The sequence below is a fragment of the Hylobates moloch genome, unplaced genomic scaffold (assembly GCF_009828535.3).
Source record: "Hylobates moloch isolate HMO894 unplaced genomic scaffold, HMol_V3 SCAFFOLD_1, whole genome shotgun sequence".
Taxonomy (NCBI): Eukaryota; Metazoa; Chordata; class Mammalia; order Primates; family Hylobatidae; genus Hylobates; species Hylobates moloch.
In genome coordinates this window covers 169,899,051-169,922,468 of record NW_026652276.1, presented here as the reverse complement: position 1 = coordinate 169,922,468, position 23,418 = coordinate 169,899,051, and the positions used below count along the sequence as shown (strand labels likewise).

The following is a 23,418-nucleotide window of genomic DNA, read 5'->3' as shown; positions in this document are numbered from 1 at the left end:
GTTAACTGCTAAAAAGGATAACACATATTTATACACGATTGTATAAATGTTGTTTAATAAAGAACCAAAGTGGAGTAGGAAATATAATTCTATGACACTAACCTATATTGCTTGAAAAAGAATTATCAGTGCCAAGATCAAATAGATTCTCTTTTCTTACTCTTTATTTCACAAAATCATGCTACATTTCAGCTTACTTCATGTTACTTAATTGTGACTTTCTTATACAGCTTTTGCACTTTCTAGAGTTTTAAATTATCTTCATTATTTCTCGTTAACAAAAACACATGTATCTTTATTCTTATCACTGTGATGATTCATCTTTGTATTTGCTAAAATACATTCATTTTCTTCTTATAAATATTCTTCTTGAAGTCTTCTGACTTCCTGCTTTAACATGCAAAAATTAGCTTCTTTTTACTGCTCTACTGAATTAGGAGAATTTGGGGGTTCCTATACCTCTTTTTAGGGTTGATTTTTTCCTTTTGGTGGAGTACCTCCTCAAGTAAATTTTTCAAAGGGAGTTCACAGAAGGTTTGGAGAGTATTTGCATAGTCCATTACATATCAACAGATTATTTTTCTCTCCTTCATCCCAGTATGATATTATTTTCTTTCTTCAGATTATACACTTTTTATAAGAAGGAACTGTAGATAAGATAGCTGTGTCTCAAAAATAAGATAAATGCACATTTATAGGTGAACCTGTAAGTAAAATGTGCTTATAAAAAGATAAGGTAAGTCACCGTAGTGCTTGCAGAAAAAAAAAGAAAAAAGATAAGGGTTGGTCAATGTTCCATTTGCTTGTTTAGGATCTCAACTTGGTCAAGAACTTTGTATTTTTCTGGTCTTTTCTTTATTGACATACAAAGACAAGTTAGGATAGGATGGAAGGTATTCCTTATTTTTCCCCTCTGAAACAAACATACACATATACACATACAAATCAGAAAGAAGAACCAATAGGGCACATTACATATGTGGCAAGAGGCTGTTTTGTAATTTTTTAAATATATATTTTCTTCTTAGGATCCTGGCTCCTTGTGAGTATCATCACTTTTTTATATAGTATTTATGAGTAAAGTGGCAAATTCTGCCCATAAGAGTAGGGGCCTGAGCAAATATCCATCACTGAAGCTTCTTTTATCCGCATTTTAAATGAAAAACCCTGAAGCCTCTCTGAAAATATGGTCCAACAAATGTACTCAGTTCTGGTTTAACTCTGCTGTATATCCACCATCTCTTCTTTCTGAATTTCTTCAAGAGATCTTCTAGACCTTGTTAATTCAACGAGTGCTGTATTCTGTAGAGGAATTTATCTTCTTAAGGACTTACTGCACTTCATAAACCAAAGATCCTGGTTAGGTTTTAGAGACATGACTTTTTCTTTTAAAAAATACCCTACAATGACCAATGAAATACCAAAATACTTATTAGTACATTTGATCTAATACTATTATTCAGCAGTTATGCTTATAAAAACTAAAGCACTTTAAAAAGTTCCAAATGTTAGAGAATACAAGTGTTCCACTGTCCATGTACTCGATGCCTCCTTGATTGTCATCTATTCTTTTAGCAAATATTTATTGAGTATTTATTATCCACTAAGCAATGTCATTGTCATAGGGATATAACAATAAGCAAGAAAGATCAGGCCCAGTGCTGGCTCACGCCTGTAATCCCAGCACTTTGAGAGACCGAGGTGGGTGGGTCACCTGAGGTCAGGAGTTTGAGACCAGCCTGGCCAACATGGTGAAACCCCGTCTCTACTAAAAATACAAAACTTAGCTGGGCATGGTGGCACGCAGCTGTGGTCCCAGCTACTCAGGAGGCCAAGGCAGGAGAATCGCTTGAATTCGGGAGGCAGAAGTTGCAGTGAGCCGAGATCACACCACTGCACTCCAGCCTGGGTGACATAGCGAGACTCCATCTAAGAAAAAAAAAAAAAAAAAGAAATATCAAACTCTTGCCTTCATGGAGCTTATAGCTTACTAAGGGGACACAGACAAGTAAACAAGCAATTGTTAATTCTATTGCTAGCTTATTGATATTTTAAATTATATTCCATTTATTTTAATTGCTTTTCTTAATTAAATGTTTTAACTCTCCTGGTGGAGGGATAAAAGAAGAATTTGATAAAGCAATAATAAAATATTGCATAAGACCAGGTGCAGTGGCTCACGCCTATAATCCTAACATTTTGGGAGGCCGAAGTGGGTGGATCACTTGAGGCCAGGAGTTCAAGACCAGCCTGGCCAACATGGTGAAACCCTGTCTCTACTAAAAATACAAAAATTAGCTGGGTGTGGTGACAAGTGCCTGTAATCCCAGCTACTTAGGTGGCTGAGGCACAAGAATTGCTTGAACCCAAGAGGTGGAGGTTGCAGTGAGCTGTGATTGTGCCACTGCACTCCAACATGGGTGACAGAGCAAGACTCTGTCTCAAAAATAATTTAAAAATAAAAAAAGTAGTCTAATGAAAAAAAAAGTTCCAACTATAACTTGTACTGTTCTGAAAATAAGCCTAATTCTAAATTCACCATCATTTTGAACAGAAATCGTGCCTATTTTTATGGAAGACGAGAAACAGTTCCTATTCACAACCGCAGTGCTACTGGCAAGTGTTTTCATTTATTTGATGGAATGTCCCAGACTCCTTCAGTAATAGCTTGTTCCCTTGTTCCAAACATCAAAATTAAAGCTTGAGTAGGGGCCGGGTGCAGTGACTCACACCTGTAATCTCAATGCTTTGAAAGGCCAAGGTGGGAGGATTTGCTTGAGGCTAGAAATTCGAGGTTATGGCGAACACCTTGCATTGCATACATATTGCGCCTTTTCATTTCAGCCTGGGCTACAGAGGAAGACCCTGTCTCTGAAAACAACAACAAAAATCAAAGTATAGTAGGACTCATAACAACAGATTTCATTTTTCCCATTTCCATGATACATTTTGGTAACCTCAATAGCTAGACCAGGATTGGTAAAATCACAATATTGATAGAGAAGGGCTAAAATTTTCCAACCCAGTTGGAGATATTCATAGCTTCCCCTGCTACCCCAACTCCCACTCCACAAAAGCAACCGAGCAAAAGATGACCGTTGTCTTCAGGAATTCTTGCAGGCTTTCCCAGATTAATTCACTTCATCTACCTAGTTTCTTGGCTAACCTACTATCCGCTCTCCTCAACTCGATTCTAAACGTTCCCTTATTTACAAAGCTTTCCCTTATCCGGGACTCAAATCTTGGCTTCCTTTGGCTGATCACCCACAGTTCCTGGGCGGGCACTCCCAATCCTCTACCCAGGTCTGGATCCTGAAAACCCAACTGGAGTCAAAATCATGATCCCCCTGTTCATGTAATTGGACTACAAAAAAAATTTACATCATAATAATGTGACTGAGGAAAGAGTACCGCATAGTCCTTTATAATTACTATTAAAAAATAACTTTGCAGGGTGGGGGGGCTTCAGATTATTTTAGTGCTTTGGGCTGCAGGGGCATAATGATAGGGAATGTAGAAAAGCCTGGGACCCATACTTTGAGGTTACAAAATCTGGATGAGAAGCAGGGTAAACCTTTTAGGGTAAGGATGAAATGGTAAGCACATACACACTCTTTTGTCCACTCCTAGACCTTGTTATGTAGAAATTGTTTGGGTGATAATGGGATCATGAAATGTTTCAAAAAGCTATTTTAGTAGGCAAATGCTGCTTCTTCCGAAGGTTGAAATCAAACCAGGGGGCTCCAGAGAATAAGGCTGCATTTCAATTTTTCCCCATCCATTTTAAATTCCACAGCACATTGACCCAGGAAAAACACTGAAAAGAGCACAATGTTAGGTATTTATTTAGTTTAGGTAGACACGGTTATCTTTACACAGATTGAGAATTGTCAGATTCATTGTAGGGAATAAAGTGTAGTCAAATTCACAAGGCAGGATGATTTTTCACCCATGAGAGAGCCCAATGGGAATGCCTATATTAAAGGCTTGAGTAAGTGAAACAGGGTTCTGCAAAAGAAATTGAGAAGAAGATGAAAAAGTGGGAGACTTCAGCGTCATAGACATCAAGAGAAAGGGGTCTGAAGATGGAGGGAGAGAGATTCATGAGTGTCCTCTGGACTTACACATTGGGAGATGATTGGTAAGATGTTTGCATATGGTAGTTTTCAGAGTATTTATGCAAGATGTAGAATAAACAGTCTTCTGACTGTGGAATAGGAAAATATGGAGCCTATAAAATGTTATGTACACTGTGATACTCCTCACCTGTGAACACAGTTATTTTTCAGGATTGGTGGTAATAGTGCCCTTCCTGGTCCACACTTCTTTCCTAGAAAATGAATTCAGAAGATGGTTTGCTGGGATTAGGGATTCATTAAGCATTCATTAAGCATCCACAGCTTTTCTGTCACTGGAGACAACTAGTCTTGTGGTCACCATCAAATATCTGATCTTTTCCTTTTTGTCAATTACAAGTTGATAGTACCTTAAGTCACTTGAGCCCTAAATATTAAAATAGCAACAATATTAAAATCTCAGAAATCTTTTTATTATTCATGAATGTTTCATGTTTAACATTTTAAAAATTACATAAGTTTTTATTGACTTTTCCTAGAAAGAATTTGAAAAGATAAATTTATTTTCTCTTCTCATAGTATATGATGAATAGATAATTGAAAAGACATCTTCCAGAAAGAGCAGAAGGAAGTTTCTTCAATGGTAAGGTTTCAAATTATATTGCGTGAATTTTCTGCATGCCGTTTTCTCCGTTCTATTAAGCCACTTTTCAGGAATATAATTAGAATTATTCAGAAAGAAAATGGAAATCAAATCTGTAAAATGTAGGCAGATTTTCAATGCCCAAAACATGTAATAGAAGGCAGCAGAAGGCCAGGCACAGTGGCTGATCTCTTCAATCCCAGCACTTTGGGAGGCGGAAGAGGGAGGATCACCTGAGGCCAGGAGTTCGAGACTAGCCCGGACAATACAGCGAGATTCCATGTCTACAAAAAAATTTAAAAGTTAGCCAGTGTGGTGCCTCACACCTGCGGTCCTAACTACTTTGTAGGCCAAGGTGAGATCACTTAAGCTCAGTTCAAGACCAGCCTGGGCAACATAGCAAGACCCCATCACTACAAACAATAAAAAAATTAACTGGGCATGGTTGCATGTGCCTGTAGTCCCAGCTCCTCAGGAGGCTGAGGTGGGAGGATTGCTTGAGCTCAAGAGTTGGAGGTTGTAGTGAGTTATGATTGTGCTACTGCATTTCAGCCTGGGTGACAAAGAGACCCCCATCAACCCCACCCCGCCCAACCCCTGCCATGAAAAGGGAAGGCAGCAGAAAGTGGAGATATAACAGTTCAGGCTGGCTTTGTTGAAATCTGGGCTTTCCATTTACTAAGTATGCCACGTTAGACAACTAACTTAATCTGTTTGTGCCTTAGTTCCTAATTTGTTAATATTACCTAAAAACAGTGACTAAATTATTGTTTTGGTGACTTTGAGGACAAAATGAGATTTTACAGCTAAAATTTCTAGAACTACCCCGACACTCAGTAAGTCCTTAATAAGTGTCAATTGTTACTACTGTAACCCCACATGGTTTTGCCAAACACGTCATAAGACTTAGCTAATCTTTATTACTATATTATAACCATAAAATGGTAGCAGTAGGTTCTTACCTATCAGTAATCACCTTGAATGTAAATAGGTTAAATTCTCCAATGAAAAAAAGGGGCTGAATGGATTAAAAAATAAGATCCAACTTTTATGCTGCCTGTAGGAGACTCTCTTCATCATCTTTAAGGACACACATAAACTGAGAGTGAAGAGATGGAAGAAGATATTCAACACAAATTGAAACCAAAAGAGAGCAGGGGTAGCTATACCTATATCAAACAAAATAGACTTTAAGTCCAAAACTATAAAAAGAGACAAAGGATGTCATTATATAATGAAAACTACACCAACACAATTTATTGTGAAAGCCTTTTTTACACCAGTAATATAAGATGAAACTTTTTTCATAAATTTCTATTCACATTTGAGTATATTTTTGTGCATCTTTTCGCTGCTATTGTTCTATCTGGATAATAGTTTCCTAATACCATAATGTTTTAATTATGGAGGATATATAAGCTATTTTAATATCTGGTAATGGTATTTAACTTCTCTCCACCTCTTATTACTCTTTCTGTTTCCTTTTAAAAAATTTTTTTAAATTTTCATTTCTTTGAGACAGGGTCTTGCTCTGTCAGCCAGGCTGGGGTGCAGTGGCATGATCATGGCTCACTGTAGCCCCCACCTCCTGGGCTCAACTGATCCTCTGGCCTAAGCCTCTCAAGTATCCACGCCTACAGATGCTCACTACTATGACTGGCTAACTTTTGTGATTTTTGTAGAGATGGGATTTCACTATATTGCCCAGGCTGGTCTCGAACCCCTGGGCTCAAGCAATCCACCCACCTCAGCATCCCAAAGTGCTGGAATTACAGGCATGAGCCACTGCACATGGCCCTTTTTAACAATTTTTAAGTTTAAGCAGAATAAAGATGAGTTATTTATTTTAACTTGTGCCAATGCTAGGAATTTCACTAAATTAAACATTTGGCTCTGGAAAAGATAATGAGTCTAGAGCTTGCAGAGGTACTGCATGCAATGGAAATTCACAAATCTACTATAGTTTTGTTTGATTTGTTTCATCTTAGTTTCCTTTCTCCTCTTTCTTTCTCTTTTAAGTTTTTGTCTTCTTACGTGTCCTTGTTTTCCAACTTTTGTACCAGAACATTTCATTTTGAATCAAGATGCTATTGTAGGGGGACAGTGTAACTGCAGAACAGCATTCACTCTACAGTTGGCCATATAATAATCATATAAAGACTTTTAAATGCATAATGTAAAAAGGTACAATTTTAAATGCTTTTTGATCGGTGTTCTTTATTTTTTTATTATTATTTTTATTTTTTTGAGACAGAGGCTTGCTCTGTTGCCGAGGCTGGAGTGCAATGGCCTGATCTTGGCTCACTGCAACTTCTGCCTCCCGGGTTCAAGCGATCCTCCTGCCTCAGGCTCCAGAGTAGCTGGAACTACAGGCGCGTGCAAGCACTCCTGGCTAATTTTTGTGTTTTTAGTGGAAACGGGTTTCATCATGTTGGCCAGGCTGGTCTTGAACTCCTCACCTCAAGTGATCCGCGTGCCTCAGCCTCCCAAAATGCTAGGATTACAGGCATGAGCCACTGCACGTGGCCAGTGTTCTTTTAAAAATAAAACTGTAAAACATTAAAAACAATTAGTCCTCACTGGGTGCAGTGGCTCAGGCCTATAATCCCAGCACTTTGGAAGGCCAAGGGGGGCAGATCACTTGAGATCAGGAGTTCAAGACTAGCCTGGGCAGCATGGTGAAACCCCGTCTCTACTAAAAGTCAAAAAATTATCCAGACTTGGTGGCGTGCGCCTGTAGTCCCAGCTACTCAGAGGCTGAGATGGGAGGATCACCTGAGCCTGGGGAGGTCGAGGCTGTGGTGAGCTAAGATTGTGCCACTGTACTCCAGCCTGGGCGACAGAGGGAGACTCTGTCTCAGAAACAAACAAACAAAACAAACAATTCATCTTGATAATCCAAAACTACCTTCTATAAAGGAATATTTTGAAAGGTTAGAATAAGGCATTGAAACACACTAGCACAAATTATAAATTTAAAGAATAGATGGTTAACTCTATTGTGAGAAAAGGAATTGATTCAGGAATGTGAGGAAACAAGACAGTGAGGAGGAAGGAATAAAGAGCTAGAAAGACTGGGTTTGGAGGAGAATGGGATGAGAGAAAGAGTTTGAAGAGAACAGCTGTTTTAAGTTGGGATCCCCAAGAACTCGGCTCCAAGGCAGAGACTTGCCTGCAGGAGTTAATTGGGGAATTCCCTCAGGAGTAACACATGTAAGGGACTGACAGAAGCAGACTTGGGTAGAAGGAACAGTTAAAGTGTCATGTAGTCACAAAGGAGGCCTCAGTCAATCTTATGGGGCACTCTGGAACTGGGATTTCCTTTTAGAATTGTCCCAGATTATGGCTCAAATCCCAATATCAACCATCATTAGATGTGGGAGGCCCTCCAAAAGGAGATTTAACCTCAAGTGAGGTGGCTGGCTGCACTGGCTAGGGCAGTTTCCAAAGACGGCCTGGTGTCTGGAGGTATGAGTACCTTGTTCCTGAAAGGAATATCTGTGCAGCACACCATAGCATTCACCACAACATCTGTCATTGATTTAGGGGAATATTGAGAGTAATAATTCTGGGAAGATAGGATTTCGAAATGTTCAATTATTCATTAACAGCATACTCCTCCTTTACCTCGTTAGCATTTTCTTTAGACCCTAAGTAAACATTTAAATTTATTTCAATTATATATTTTCATTGTTTTGGAATTGATTTTACTTTGGATTGACCCAAAGCAGAGACTGTGCCACATATGACCACTTTTAAATTCAGGTTATGCCACATATGACCACTTTTAAATTCAGGTTAAGTGAATTTTGGAATGAAATTAACTGTGATAGTAACTGAAAAAGGAAAGATACATAAACATAATATTTACTAGAAAAAGGAGATACAGGCAGGTTTGGTTCCAGAATGCCACAATACAGCAAATATCACATTAAAGCCAGTCACACATTTTTTTTCCAGTGCATATAAAAATTATGTTTACACTATACTGTAGTCTATTAAGTGTACAATAGTATTATGTCTAAAAAACAATGTACATACCTTTATTAAAATACATGGCCAGACATAGTAGCTTACACCTGTAATCCCAGAACTTTTGGAAGCGAGGCGGGAGGGTCATTTGAGACCAGGAGTTTGAGACCAGCCTGTGCAACATAGCAAGACCTCATTTCTACAGAAACATTTAAAAAATTAGCCAGACATGGCGGTGTGCACCTGTGGTACTAGCTACTTGGGAGGCTGGGGTGAGAGGATCACTTGAGCCCAGGAGTTTGAGGCTGCAGTGAGCTCTGATGCTCCACAACACTACAGCCTGGGTATCACAGTGAGACCTTGTCTCAAGAAACCCCCACAAAACTTTATTGTTAAAAAATGCTAACAATCATCTGAACATTCAGAAAGTCACAACATTTTTTCTAGTGAGGGTCTTCCCTTGATGTTGATGGTTGCTGCCTGATCAGAGTGGTGGTTGCTGAAGTTTGGGTTTGCTGTGGCAATGAGGTTTGCCACATGATTCATTCTTCCTTTCATGAAGGATTTCTTTGCAGCATGTGATGCTGTTTGATAGCATTTTACCCACAGTAAAACTTCTTTCAAAATTGTAATCAATTCTCTCACACCATGTTGGTTTATCAATTACATTTATGTAATATTCTAAACCCTTTGTAATCATTTCAACAATCACAGCATCTTCACCAGAAGTAGATTCCATTTCAAGAAACTACTTTCTTTGCTCATCCATAACAAGCGGCTCCTCATCCATTCAAGTTTTATCATGTGATGGCAGCAATTCAGTCACATCTTCAGGCTCCACTTCAAATTCTAATCTCTTGCTATTTCCACCACATCTGCAGTGACTTCTTCCAGTGAAGTCCTTCTCTCCAAGTGATCCTCTCACCTCAAATGATCCTCAAGTGATCCTCCCACCACAGCTTCCCAAGTAGCTGGGATTACAGGCATGTGCCACCACATTAGTCTTCACTGAAGTCTTGAACCTTTTCAAAGTCATCCATTAGAGTTGGAATAAACTTCTTCCAAACTCCTGTTAATGTTGATATTTTGATGTCCTCCCATGAATCATGAATGTTTTTAATGGCATCTATAATGGTGGATTCTTTCCAGAAGGTTTTCAATTTACTTTACCCAGCTCCATCAGAGGAATCACTACTTACGACAACTATAGCCTTAGGAAATGTATTTCTTAAATAAGACTTGAAAGTGAAAATGACTTCTTCATCCATGGGCTGCAGAATGGATGTTGTCTTAGCAGGCATGAAAACATTATTAATCTTTGTGTATGTCTCCATCAGAACTCTTGAGTGACCAAGCGCATTGTCAATGAGCGTTAACATTTTGAAAGGAATCTTTTTTCTGAGCAGTAAGCCTCAACAGTGGGCTTAATATATTCAGTGAGCCATTCTGTAAACAGATGTGCTATCATCTAGGCTTTGGCATTCCATTTATAGAGTGCGGGCAAGTAGATTTAGCATAATTCTTAAGGGTCCTTAGATTTTTGGAATAGTAAGTGAGCATTGGCTTCAACTTAAAGTCACGAGTTCCATTACCCCTAACAAGAAAATCAGCCTGTCCTTTTGAAGTTTTGAAGCCAGGCATTGACTTTTTCCTCTCTGGCCATGATAGTCCTGGATGGCATCTTTTTCCAACAGACGGGTGCTTTGTCTGTATTGAGAATCTATTTTCTAGTGTAGCCACCTTCATCAATGATCTAGGTAGATCTTCTGAAAAACTTGCTACGGCTTCTACATTAGCACTTGCTGCTTCACCTTGCACTTTTGTGTTATGGAGATGGCTTCTTTCCTTCAACTTTGTGAACCAGTCTCTGCTAGATTCCAACGTTTCTTCTGCAGCTTCCTTGCCTCTCTCAGCCTTCATAGAATTGAAGAGAGTTAGGGCCTTGCTCTGTATTAGACTTTGACTTAAAGGAATTTTGTGGCTGGTTTGATCTTCCATCAGACTACTAAAACTTTTTCCATATCAGCAATAAGGCTATTTTGCTCTTTCATCATTTTTGGGTTCACTGGAATAGCAATTTTAATTTCCTTCAAGGATTTTTTCCTTTGCATTTACAATTTGGCTGTTTGGCACAAGAGGCCCAGCTTTCAGCCTATCTTGGCTTTTGGCATGCCTTCCTCACTAAGTTTAATCATTTCTAGCTTTTGATTGAAAGTGAGAGATGTGCAACTCTTCCTTTCACTTGAACACTTAGAGGTCATTGTCAGGTTATTAACTGGCCTCATTTCAATATTGCTGTGTCTCCCTGAACAGGGAGGCCTGAGAAGAGAAAGATGGGGGAACGGCCAGTCAGTGGAGAAGTCAGAACAAATACAACATGTATTGATTAAGTCCACTGTCTCCTATGGGTGCGGTTTGTGGCACCCCCATAACAATTACAATAGTAACATCAAAGATCACCATCATGGATAACCGTAACAGATATAACAATAATGAACAACTTTGAAATATTGTGAGGATTACCAAAATGTGATACAGAGACACAAAGTGAGCACATACTATAGGAAAAATGGTGCCGACACATTTGCCTGACACCAAGTTGCCATAAACCTTAAATTTGTAAAAAGCACAATATTTGTGAGGTACGCTAAAGTGAAGTGCAATAAAACAAGATATGCCTATAATTGAAAAATGGGGTAGTTTGGTGAAGTAGAAAAAAAGCACATCTGCCGGGCATGGTGACTCAAACCTGTAATCCCAGCATTTTGGGAGGCTGAGGCAGGTGGATCACAAGGTCAGGAGTTCAAGAGCAACCTGGCCAAGATAGTGAAACCCTATCTGTACTAAAAATACAAAATAAATAGCTGGGCATGGTGGTGGGTGCCTGTAATCTCAGCTACTCAGGAGGCTGAAGCAGAGAATTGCTTGAACCTTGGAAGCGGAGATTGCAGTGAGCCAAGATCACGCCACTGCACTCCAGCCTGGGCGACAGAGTGAGACTCCATCTCAAGAGAAAAAAAAAAAAGCAGATTTAATGGGACAGAGTGGGATAGAGTAGAAGGTTATATCAGAGAGTATAATTTTCACCTAGAACAGTAAGAGATAAGTTTAAATCAGGGATTGGCAAACTTTCTTTATAAAGGTCCAGGTAGTAAATATTTTAGGCTTTTGGGGCCTCATAATCCCTGTCACAACTACTTTGCTGTTGTGGTGTGAAAACAGCTATAGACCACACATAAATGAATGTATGTGGCTGTGGTTCAATAAATTTTTATTTACAAAAACATGCAGAGAGCCAGATTTGGTCTGGGAGTCATAGTTTGTGGACCTGTTGGTTTAGATGATCAGAAAGATCACTGAATGGCTTGGAAGGGTCTACCTAACTTGTTTCACTGACTTGCAACAGATTCTTAAAAGATATCAGATAAAACAGCCAAAAGAAGATACAAAGGGAAAGCTAGAATAAAGTAGCCCTATGAAACCCACAACCCCATCACTTTTGTCTCATGGCTGATTATGTGTGCACAGTCTTCCTTTTCATGATTTATTAATCTTGTCATGCTTGACATTTATATTCTTACTTCAGAAATACTCAGGGTTGTTTGTTTGCTTGGTAGAAACAACAATTAATCCAACAAACATAAGCCACACTAATAAATCCCACATGGTTTGGCCACACACATCATAAGACTTAGCTAATCTCATGCTAGCAGCAACCCAAAAGGAAAAGATTTGACTTCTGAAACACATGTGGCAGGGAGAGGGGTCTCTCCAGTTAATTTGTGTGTTTTTGACAAATCTTTTACACTCTATGCTTCATTATGCACCTATTCAATAAGAACACATTTGATAGTTTTCCAGTTTTGAAATCTATGTGATAACTTTTAACCATATTTGAAAAGGGTATTCAATGCCTTTTCAGAAAAAGGCAATAATATTTTCTACATCCAACTTGCTGGCCAGCCAAATCCACAAACATGGATGTTAGTAGGGAAAGCTTTTGTTGGATTGCAGGTGAGATGAGATGATTCTTAACCATCATGATTGTACAACCAGTAGGAATTTACTCTGACATTTTGTTTACTTTTACGATTTGGACGCCCAAATAATTAAAAAGGTAGAATTAAAGAGAAGCCTTTATGTCTCTCGGCTGTCTTTTGGTAAACATATGGTGTTAAATTACATATTAAGCAGGCCAGAGCCTAATGAGCAAATTGTGACTGAAAATCATAGAGAAAGACTTAACCTACTGTTTCCTTCTGGTAGGGGAGAGTGTCAGTTAAGAGTGAGTATGAGTGGCAGAATGACAATAGCTTTGTTAACCGCACTGTAGATTACATGATTGTTGCCTGAAATGTCAGTTCCTGGTTGGCTGTAAGAAAATGCCTGTTTCTCATTTCACTCACCAGCTTTTCTCCCTTCATTTAAATGGTAATTACACACTTACAATGCACTGCAAGTATCTCTACTTTTACTGAGTCCTCTGGGAGCTCTAGAAACCCTAGCACTTTCATAATGAGGGATACTTTTTTGGAGTTATTTTTTTGCTTGGGAAGATTTTGATTCTATTAAATTTTTTTTCTATTTTCACTTGCACTTTTTTTTCACTGAAAACCAATACAATTTTTTCCAACTAAATAGGGAGCACTGGTAAAATTGAATAATGATATTCAAGTCATGTAATTTTCAATTACATTTATATCTTAAGTATTTTAATTATGTTGGTAGTTACTGCATACATGCCAGTTTGGTATCAAGTGCTATTTTCTCATAAATAAGTCAGATTAATTTCCATTAATATTTCTCCCATTTTTTCCCTTTTAAAAATTGTATTCTCAGGCTGGGCTTGGGGACTCACACCTGTAATCCCAGCACTTTGGGAGGCCAACAAGGGAGGACTACTTGAGCTCAGAAGTTCAAAACCAGTCTGAGCAACACGATGAGACCTTGTCTCTACTAAAAAAAATTTTTTTTAATTAGCTGGGTGTGGTAGCATGCACCTATAGTCCTAGCTACTTGGGAGGCTGAGGCAGGAGGATGGCTTGAGCTGAAGAGATGAAGGCTGCAGTGAGCTATGATTATGCCACTGTACTCTAGCCTGGGTGACAGAGTGAGACCCTGTCTCAAAAAAAGTTATATTCTTATTTTGTTTTAAAATCTAATGGGTAATTTGAATCCTTCATCTTTCCTTTTTTCCTTCTGCTTTGTGTGCATTGCATTAAGTTCAAGATTCATTTTGGTATTCTGTATCAGTAACTACTTATTTCTCTTGTGTGGTATTTTTTACTGATCTTATAGAAGTTTCAGGCAAAACTTAATGGTCTGGTGAAATTAACAATGACCAGTATGAAATATGGATCCCTCGATATATTCCTGACCTATTGTTTGTATAAACAATTTTTATTCTTTCAATATCAAGATCACTTTGATGTAAAACTTCATCAAATTCTTGGGAGGACCAGCACTTTTTTTTTGCGAAGTTAGTTATAATAATTAGGCAGTCAATGTATAAAGACAAAAGGTGATCAAAATACAGTATAGGGATAACATTTTTTTCTGTAAGTGATGATTTCTGTGAAAAGCTATCTAAATAAAATAAAACCACATAAATGAAACCCTGATAATAGTAAGGGCAATGCATTTTTCTCAAGGGACTTCTCCTAAAATGTGACAAGCAGTTTTGAGGAATAGGGGTGGAGTGGGCAGGAGGCTTCTGGAGTTAGGCTCAAAGTTGCATCTGGAGTTTACTAGCTGTGAAACCTAAGGTAAATTGTTTAACATCTCTGAGACTTGATTTCCTCATCTGGAATACAGGAAAAATAATAAGCATTTTTCAAGGAAGCTTAGGAATAATTTAGGAAAAACTCCTAGAATATAATACATAATCACTAAATGGTGATTCTTGGGCTCTCGGGCAAGGGAAGGAGCCAGGCAAGATAGGGCCATGAAGTAGAAGGAGCTCAAGCTCAGGGCCAGAAATATCTTGGATTCTCATCTCTGCCCCAACAGTTTTTCACTAACACTAAGCAAATTATTTAAATTACTTAAGTATTCCTGTATAAAAGGAAACAATGCTACAAAAGTTGTGTGAGATGTAATTTAAATACTATGTATAAAGCACTTTTTATAGTACCTGACACATAGTAGATGCTCAATAAATGGTTATATTATTACCTATTATGAGCCTATTATGTCACTGTAATTCTAGAGGCCCTGTGAGAACATAAACAGGAACTTTGCAGGGTACCATAAGGCACTTGAGATATTTCAAGGAAGACAAGCCCTTGAGAGTATAAGTTTAGATACTATAAAATATCAGACTGGGTGCAATAGCTCACACCTGTAATCCCAGTACTTTGGGAGGCCGAGGCGGGTGGATAGCCTGAGCTCAGGAGTTCAAGACCAGCCTGGACACCATGGTGAAACCCTGTCTCTACCAAAAAATACAAAAAAAAAAAAAAAAATTAGCCAGGCATGGTGGTGGTGCATGCCTGTAGTCTCAGTGACTCAGGAGGCTGAGGTGGGACAATTGCTTCAGCACAAGAGGCAGAGGTTGCAGTGAGCTGAGATTGTGCCATTGCCTCCAGTCTGGGCGTCTCAAAAAAAAAAAAAAAAAGAAAAGAAAAAATATTTCTACAGTAAGTTCCATGTTAGGCACCTAAGAGTTGAGTTAAAGCCTAAGAACTCATGTAGTACATGGAGATCAAATAAAGCTTAATGGAGGTATCATGGTCTCCACTGACTTCAGGAAGGACGGCTTTAAACATGAAGGTGAAAAAGCACAGATTATACCTGAGAAATAGTAAATAAATTCCACTGTTCACTTACAGTATAAGGAACAGGTAAGGTGAGAACGTAACTGCTGACACTTATTGGGCATTTATAATATTCTGGGCACTGTTCTAAGAACTTTACATGTGTTAACTCGTTGAAACCTTACAACAATCCCTTGAGGTAAATCCTAACATTAGCCATACTTTAAGACAAGGAAACTAAGCCTTTGTATTGCCTTTATGTGAGATAGACAATGGTGCCACTTATTTTGAGCCTGTAGAAGCCCTGTGCTGAAACATAGCATGGTGAATGGTATGTGGACTATGCTTCCACGCTCACTCATCCCTCAGCCAGCCTTGTGTCGGGACCCTCAGCCTAGACAGGTGTGCGCAGTGGCCCTGCTCAATGTCGCACAGGTGAGGTGAGCAATCTGGCTTCAGAGGCTGAGCTTTCAATCCTGACACTGTGATGAGAAAGGCACTTGGGCTTTATTTGTGGGGAATCTTGAAATCTCCACGTAGGGATATGGACTTTATTTTAAAGGTGACGTGGAAATATAGCCTTTATTTTGAAGGAATGTGAAGGCTTTTTTTTTTTTGGAGGGGCGGACAATAGCATAATCAGATTTGTAAGGAAACATACCTTGATGGTGTTACTGGGGGGATGGGGAAGTGGTTGGGTGGGTGGTTTAAAGAAGGAAAGATTCAGGCAGGAAAACCAGTCAGGAGGAGAGTGCTAGGCATTAAAGCGAGCACAGATGAAAGCCCAAACAAGGGTGGTAGCACTGGAAACTGGGAAGAAGTGACAGACTTGGATGACATTCAAGTTAGAATTGGCAAGTCCTGGTGATCATTTAGAAGTCGGGAGTGAAAAAGCATCCCTGGAAGAGACTCCAAAGTCTCCACTGTGAGTGGCTGGAAGATAGGGATGCTGTTAATATAAAGGAGGAAAACAGGAGGAAGGGCAAGAAAGTTTTGGTGAGAAGGATGAAGTCTGCATGTTGAATTTGTAGTGATAGCAAGACATGCGTGTAGTAACTCCAACCAGAAGTTGGAATTGTGAATCTGGAGCTGGAGATATTTGTGCTGGAGACCTAGTGAGGAAACAGTCTACAAACATGAAGCCAGGGGTGTGGGTGAGAGTGACTGTGGAGTGGACCCTTCAAGATAGCCTTAATATAAAGTGTGGATAGAAGTTGTGATTTCCCCCAAGAAGCTGGAGGCGGGGACTCACGGGGCAAGTGGGCTGGGACACACAGTGCTGAGGTGCAGTATGAGGGTGGTCAGGAGCACCAAATGCAGAGTGCAAGCAAACATTGTTCATATGCATAACCTATTAATATTTGTAAACTATAGTAATGCTATTAAAATCTTAGGATGTTTCAAGGTACTAAGAAGCACTTCACTAAATAATAGGTCCTATGGTAGCTGAAAATAGATCGTAGCTTTCCAAAGTGCCTTGAATTGCAGGATGCATTTTACATACTAAGAGAAGAATCATATACCATAAATGTTTTTTTTTACAAGATAGTGGCTACCTGGAGCATCATGTGGAGACATCATCTGGGCAATGAATGCCCAGGCTCAGTGGGAAGGAGCACTGGGATCTGTAGCAATATCTGCCCTGTGTGGAAGGGTGGGGACCACTGTGCCTAAATTGGCTTTCCCTCAATTAAATGCTTTCCAAGGTACTGTTAAAATTAAATTTCTATGATTGTCAGTGCCTAGTTTATCACACATATTTACATATTATCCGAAAAGAAAAAACAAAAGAAAAAAGTGCAAATTGACTCCTTATAATTTTGTGGTAGCACAGCTGTGCAGTAGCCTAGATTTATGAAATGATACTAAATGTCAGGCTCTCTAGAGTGAATGAATGGAAAAAATGATATGCCTTCAATAGGATAAATAAGGGAGAATCACATACACACCTTTAACTCAGCCGTTTCCTAATACGAGCTTTATTTGTGTGTGTGTGTGCACGCGCATGCATGCATGTATGTTTGTCTGTATCTGTGTGTGTGTCTTCAGTTGTTTGGGACTTTGGATAAATATTCTAATGGAAGTATGGTAGGAATGTGTGAAGAAAATTGAAGGTAATTGCTTCTTACTGAAAGAGGAAGAAAAGTTTTTGAAGTTTCTCCAGTTCAAGGACTTTTATTATAGAAAGCCACAGGCAGGCAATGTAAAAAAGCAAATGCTGTGTGGAATTACTCACCGACGAGATGGTAACCGTATCAATAAAGTTTTGGAGGAGACTTTCCACTGTTCTATGTAAATAGCTGTGTTGCAGCTTTTGCTGAGTACTCATTATCGTAGAAATTTACTGTTTTTAGTCTTGAAAATGTGGTGCTTAAAAACTTGGAAAATACCACTGTAATTAAATATCTATTGGAGTTAACTTTGGAATACCGTAATTTTGTTTTGCAGACATTGGAGCTAGAATCTTTTGTATTTCTTCTATTTACTCTGTTGTCAGAACTTACGCCAGTCATCATCTCTGTGACAATACAAGCCCCTTGAGGGCAAGGACAGTATTTTTTTTTTTTTTAATCACTGTGCCATTGGCACCACCTGGTATAGTGTCTGGCCTCTCTTTAGTCTCCTCTAACTTTTCTTCTTCTTGTCCACTGATGTTTTCAAGAGTCAACTTTCATAACCCCTCTTATGAAAGTGTAAGATATGGTGCCTGCCATCAAAAAACTTAAAATCTAGTTGCTGAGAAGATAGCCCCCAGAAACAGATAATAAACAAGTGTTACTAATAACTTAGAGAACAGATATACTGTAATTTTCACAGTAATTTTTAAACCTTGATTGCATCTTTATTCCCTTTTCAGCCACAGCTAAATTCCTTAGTGATATAGGAAAGGACCTTCACAATTTGGGCTTAAGAGATAGAACAATGGATAATGACCCCACCATTACTATTTTCTGTGCACAGTTAATATCTCTTTTTCCTGTATGGTTGGTCTCACCATTTTCTTTCTGATAAGAGGCTCTTGCACCAATGCCAGGTATTTATTTATAATGTAGTTGAAACTCTTAACTTTTTTTCAAATCTTATTTCCACTGCCATCTCCAAACAATTTTTGCTGGTTTTCCTTAAGCACATGTTGTCTCTTTCCTTTTGAATTGTCAGCTCGCTTTACTTTTCCCTCTCTCCTCATACTCGTCTTAAGAGGGAAATTGTGTTTTACTCAATAGAGTATAGAATCCCAGCTCTATCACTTACTGTTTGTGATATCTTGGGCATATTATTAACCTCTCTATGTCTCGGTTTCTTCAGCTGTAAAATAGGGATTAAAAATAATTGGTTGTTCACATAGTTGTGATACAATGAGATAACATATTGCTACGGATCACTGTGCTCCTTCCGCTCAGCCTGGGCATTGCTCAGAATACGTCTCTATATGATACTTTGCACATAATAAACACTCAGTACATTGCAGCTGCAATAGCAGCACCTTATAGTTCTTGACATACAGTCGTTGTACATGTTGACTTGAATAGTAATGATAACATTGAGTAAGTGATAAGATTATTTTTCTCTGGATCAGATAAGAATAAAGGGAGTCAGAAAAAGATAGCTCCAAGTAGAATGGAGTTGCTTAAATAAACATTTATTGAGCTTTTGCCTTGTGCTAGGCATTGGGAATATAAGTTGTACAACACAGGCAATGCTGTCTGCCCTTGTGGAGATTATGTTCCCAGGTGGATACAAAAAAAACAGTGAAGAGCAAAGCCAATAATTTAAAATTGTGGCACTGCTGGGAAGAAAAGAAGGGACTAAAATTAGGGGAATTAAGGGTGGAGAGTGTACTTGCGATAAATAGGAAAGGCCTATTTATTGAAGGAGTAGGGTTTCAGCAAAGACCAAAATGGAATAAGGAGTCAGCTAGAAGACAAGTGGGAGAAGAGATGAACCGGGTGGAGGCTCCAAGGTGAGACAGAGCTTGGGGTGTTAGAGAAACTGGAAGTTCTTTGCGGCTATAGAAATATGCAGGGATAAGATTATGTCAGGATTTATTGGCCATTATAAAGAGTTGGGGTTGCAGTAGACTGACTGAGAGGTGTGATGTTCAGCTGAGCTTAAGACTATAAAAATGTAGAGAAATATTTGGAAGTAGACATTTGAGATGGAAGAGCAAAGACATGGGGTTGTGACTAATAATGGTGTCAAGGAAGACAAGAAATAGTCTGTTGAAGTGGAGGAGTTGCTTTGGGGAATAAGAGAAACAATTGTCTTTTGGACGATATTATTCTACAGAACAGCTGCTGTTTTACAGTAACACACTTTGACAGGACTTTTTTCTTAGCAGATGAAAAGTTGAACTGATGTGGTGATCTTTTGGAATAGATGGTTGCTTTACTGCCAAGTTGAACCCTTTCTGGGAATATTTGTGCTGAGTGAGCTTTCTAACCTTAGTGCAGGGTGAGTCAATGAGATCCTTCATGAACATTCCCTTTCATGTTGGCAGAAGGAAATAAATCACTTATGTTAGTTTGGGTAATTGAAGAAGCTTTTCATTTCCAATTTACTCTGGTGTATGTGGCTAATTTAAGTTGATAATCATTAACCATGTACAGCTTTTCAAGGGATGAATCAGGAGTTGGAAAACATTACATTTCTGTAAAAATTGGTGTAATGGCCTTGAACTTAAGCTTTCTAGTTTGAATGTGAAACTTGAGAGTTAGCACTGTATGATATTTCCAGTAATGAATGTGTCTTTTTTCTTTCAGGCTTTCTTCAGGATTTTAATCATCCTTACAGCCTCTTTGAGAATGATTGAACTTCCAAATTCTCTAAAGTTAAAATTTTAAATTATATTAAACATTTTTTCGAGTATTTCATTACTTTTACATTATGACTTGTACTGTAATTTGAGATCATAAGGGTTGAAAAATATCTTCAAATAAGATTTTATAGTTAAAATATTTTTGACTTTTCAAAAGTTCTTCTTCCTAGCTCATTTCATAATCTTCAAATGTAGATTTTCTTTGAACATAAAGTAGTATAAATATAGAATGTTCAGGCACCTGATGTATAAATTTACATATGGTTTGAAGATTGGAGGGTATACCCTGTGATAGTGTCTAACATTGTTATTTTCTCATCAGTGTTACCAGACAGTAAATAAATACTTCAATTCTGCCAGGGGAGGTGGCTCACGCCTGTAATCCCAGCACTTTGGGAGGCCGAGGCGGGCAGATCACGTGGTCAGGAGTTTGAAACCAGCCTGGCCAACATTGTGAAACCCTGTCTCTACTAAAAATATAAAAATTAGCTGGGCATGGTGGCACACACCTGTAATCCCAGCTACTCAGGAGGCTGAGGCAGGAGAATTGCTTGAACCTGGGAGGTGGAGGTTGCAGTGAGCCAAGATTGTGCCACTGCACTCCAGCCTGGGTGACAGAGCAAGACTCCATCTCGGAAAAAAAAATCAATTATAATTTTGTTTACATGTATTATTAAACAAAATGGTCCATTATTCAGAAGCCTCCCATTTGAGGTGATGATTGATATTATTAGAATCTTTTGATGAAATCTTGATTGAATTGATGATAATATGTTTTTAAAATATATAGATGTTTTTATTTCCCAAATAAAAGAAATAAAGACTCTTTACAATTTAAGGAGAATATTAGAGAATTTTTAAAATAGGCCAGGCACGGTGGCTCACGCCTGTAATCTCAGCACTTCGGGAGGCTGAGGCAGGCAGATCACTTGAGGTCAGGAGTTCAAGACCAGCCTGGCCAACATGGTGAAACTCCATCTCTACTAAAACTACAAAAATTAGCCAGGTGTGGTGGTGGGTGCCTGTAGTCCCAGCTACCTGGGAAGCTGAGGCAGGTGAATCACTTTAACCCACAAGGCGGAGGTTACAGTGAGCCAAGATCCCACTGCTGCACTCCCGTCTGGGTAACAGAGCAAGACTCCGTCTCAAAGAAACAAACAAAAAATAAAAAATAAAATAAAATTATGCCAGACTTGTTTCAATATCAATAGTTCTTCATTAAAATTCAGTAATGTTCTGATACATTCATTAATAATTGTTTCACCAACTTCTTTTTCATAACTTCCACTTTTTAGGCAAAATTTGGAAGACGAAAGTATAAATATATATTTGATATTTTTGCTATTTGCAGTACTTTGATATAAAATAAACATGACTTCAGGTGAGCTTGAGAGTACAGGGCATGTGATATTAAAAATTGTAAGAAAAAAGTGATCCACTTTCATAGTGGTGGTGAATGAAGCTGGATTTTATATATATTAAAAGTATTCCTTAAATATATCAAGGCTGGAATTGCTTGAGCTAGGAAAAACTAAATTTTTCTGTTTGTAACTCCAGCAAGACAGATCTTACATTGGATCAAAGATTGATTTCTCTACTAGGCAGAAATTTTGACTTTGGTTAAGGAGCTGAAATAGCAATGTGGAAATAAGTAAGCTCTTTTGTTCCACCAGAATCTCAGAACTTCCTCTGCCTTTGCCCCCATTAAGTAAGGCCATCTAGACGACTGAGTTTGTTTGTTTGTTTTTTTCTCCTGTCTCGAGTTTCCCTTAGTTGTTTCTGGGAGTTTGTCCTCACTTAAGAGTGGATGCTGAACCTCACTGGGAATGGAGGATGTCTTATAGTACTCTCAGTTTGGCTTTATGGTTATCTTGGTGATAGTTTTTTTCAGTAACATTCTTGGGGGATATGCATGCTGGGTAAATCATTCTGTCTCATTTGTCTGTTGGAAATACAGTTCTGGCACTAAGATATGGTGAACAGACAGATGGAGGCCACAACATTGAAGCTTTCTTAAACTTGCAACAGATTAGAGCTTTAATCTCCTAATTCTAGATAAAGGTGGGATGCTTATATGTAGAAAAATTAGGAAGAATAACTGGAGGTTGTACTTATTTTGACTATTCATAAGATTACCAGCCAGGAGCGGTGGCTCACGCCTGTAATCCCAGCACTTTGGGAGGCCTAGGTGGGAGGATTGCTTGAGGCCAGTAGTTTAAGACCAACTGGGCAACAAAGTGAGGCCCCTTGAAATGTACATACAAAAAAAAAAAAAAAAAAAGGTCATTGCTAGATTTAAGTATGTCTTATATTTTTAGAGGGATTAATATCTCAAAAGCATGTTAACTTTTAGAATATTAAAAGTATATCTAGTTTTTCTTAATTCTCTACTTGTAGACATTTTCACATACTTTTCAAAATCTCATTAATTGATGTTTTGGGGAGAGTTTCATTTTTTTTCTCCTTTCACCATAGGAAATTCTGATTTGTTTTCTTGGCTCAAAACAATTCAGATAGACTGTGTTATCCTCTGTAGAATATCATGTCACCCTCAATAAATCATGAAAAAATCACCCTTTAATTACACAACCTGAGTATGGCCTTTAATTTCTAATCCTCTGAAAAAATGCATAATCATCTTTAAGTAAAAGAAATGAAAAACATTAAGCCATAGTAAGAGCTTTTATTTTATTTCCATTACAATAGAAGTTTTTAAATTAATTTCTTCATGACTGGCTCTAATTAATTCATTTTAGAATCTACCACGATTGTGTATTCACAAAAATTATTTAGTTTTTCCAGTTTTTAAATATTATTTTGTATAGCCATATTTAGTAATTATTGATAATCCTAATTACAAAATGCCCAATACTATATCCAAATGATTAAATTTTGGATTTTTTGTGTTAAATGAAATTATTAATAACCTTTTTTTTCTGTTTTGGGTGACTTCTTTCATCACCTATCAATCAGTGAATCTAAGAAAGTAAAGTGCAAAGAAGCTGACTGCCTTTGAAGAAAAATAATTTGAGATGAGAATAAGTTGATAGTGTAGTAATAAGGTCTAGTGATAGCTTTCCCAGGAGATAACTTATGCAAAAATGATGGAGGTCTGCCCATCATTGCATATAGAATGCTGACATTCTTGATTTTAAT

General features: G+C 38.2%; 1 protein-coding gene and 1 long non-coding RNA gene across 2 annotated transcripts in view; both read left to right on the top strand.

The window, feature by feature from the left end:
• PTTG1IP2 (PTTG1IP family member 2) overlaps window positions 1–2,705 on the top strand; it is a 29,623-nt gene extending 26,918 nt beyond the window's left edge. The window contains exon 5 of the mRNA XM_058440795.1: window positions 2,555–2,705. Coding sequence (XP_058296778.1) covers window positions 2,555–2,705 — 151 coding nt within the window. The remainder of the gene's footprint in view (window positions 1–2,554) is intronic.
• Window positions 2,706–4,655: 1,950 nt separating this feature from the next.
• Window positions 4,656–20,331, top strand: LOC131380744 (uncharacterized). The gene is made up of 2 exons (XR_009208901.1): window positions 4,656–4,719; window positions 20,207–20,331. It is a non-coding gene; the product is annotated as an uncharacterized LOC131380744 (long non-coding RNA).
• Window positions 20,332–23,418: the final 3,087 nt, after the last annotated feature.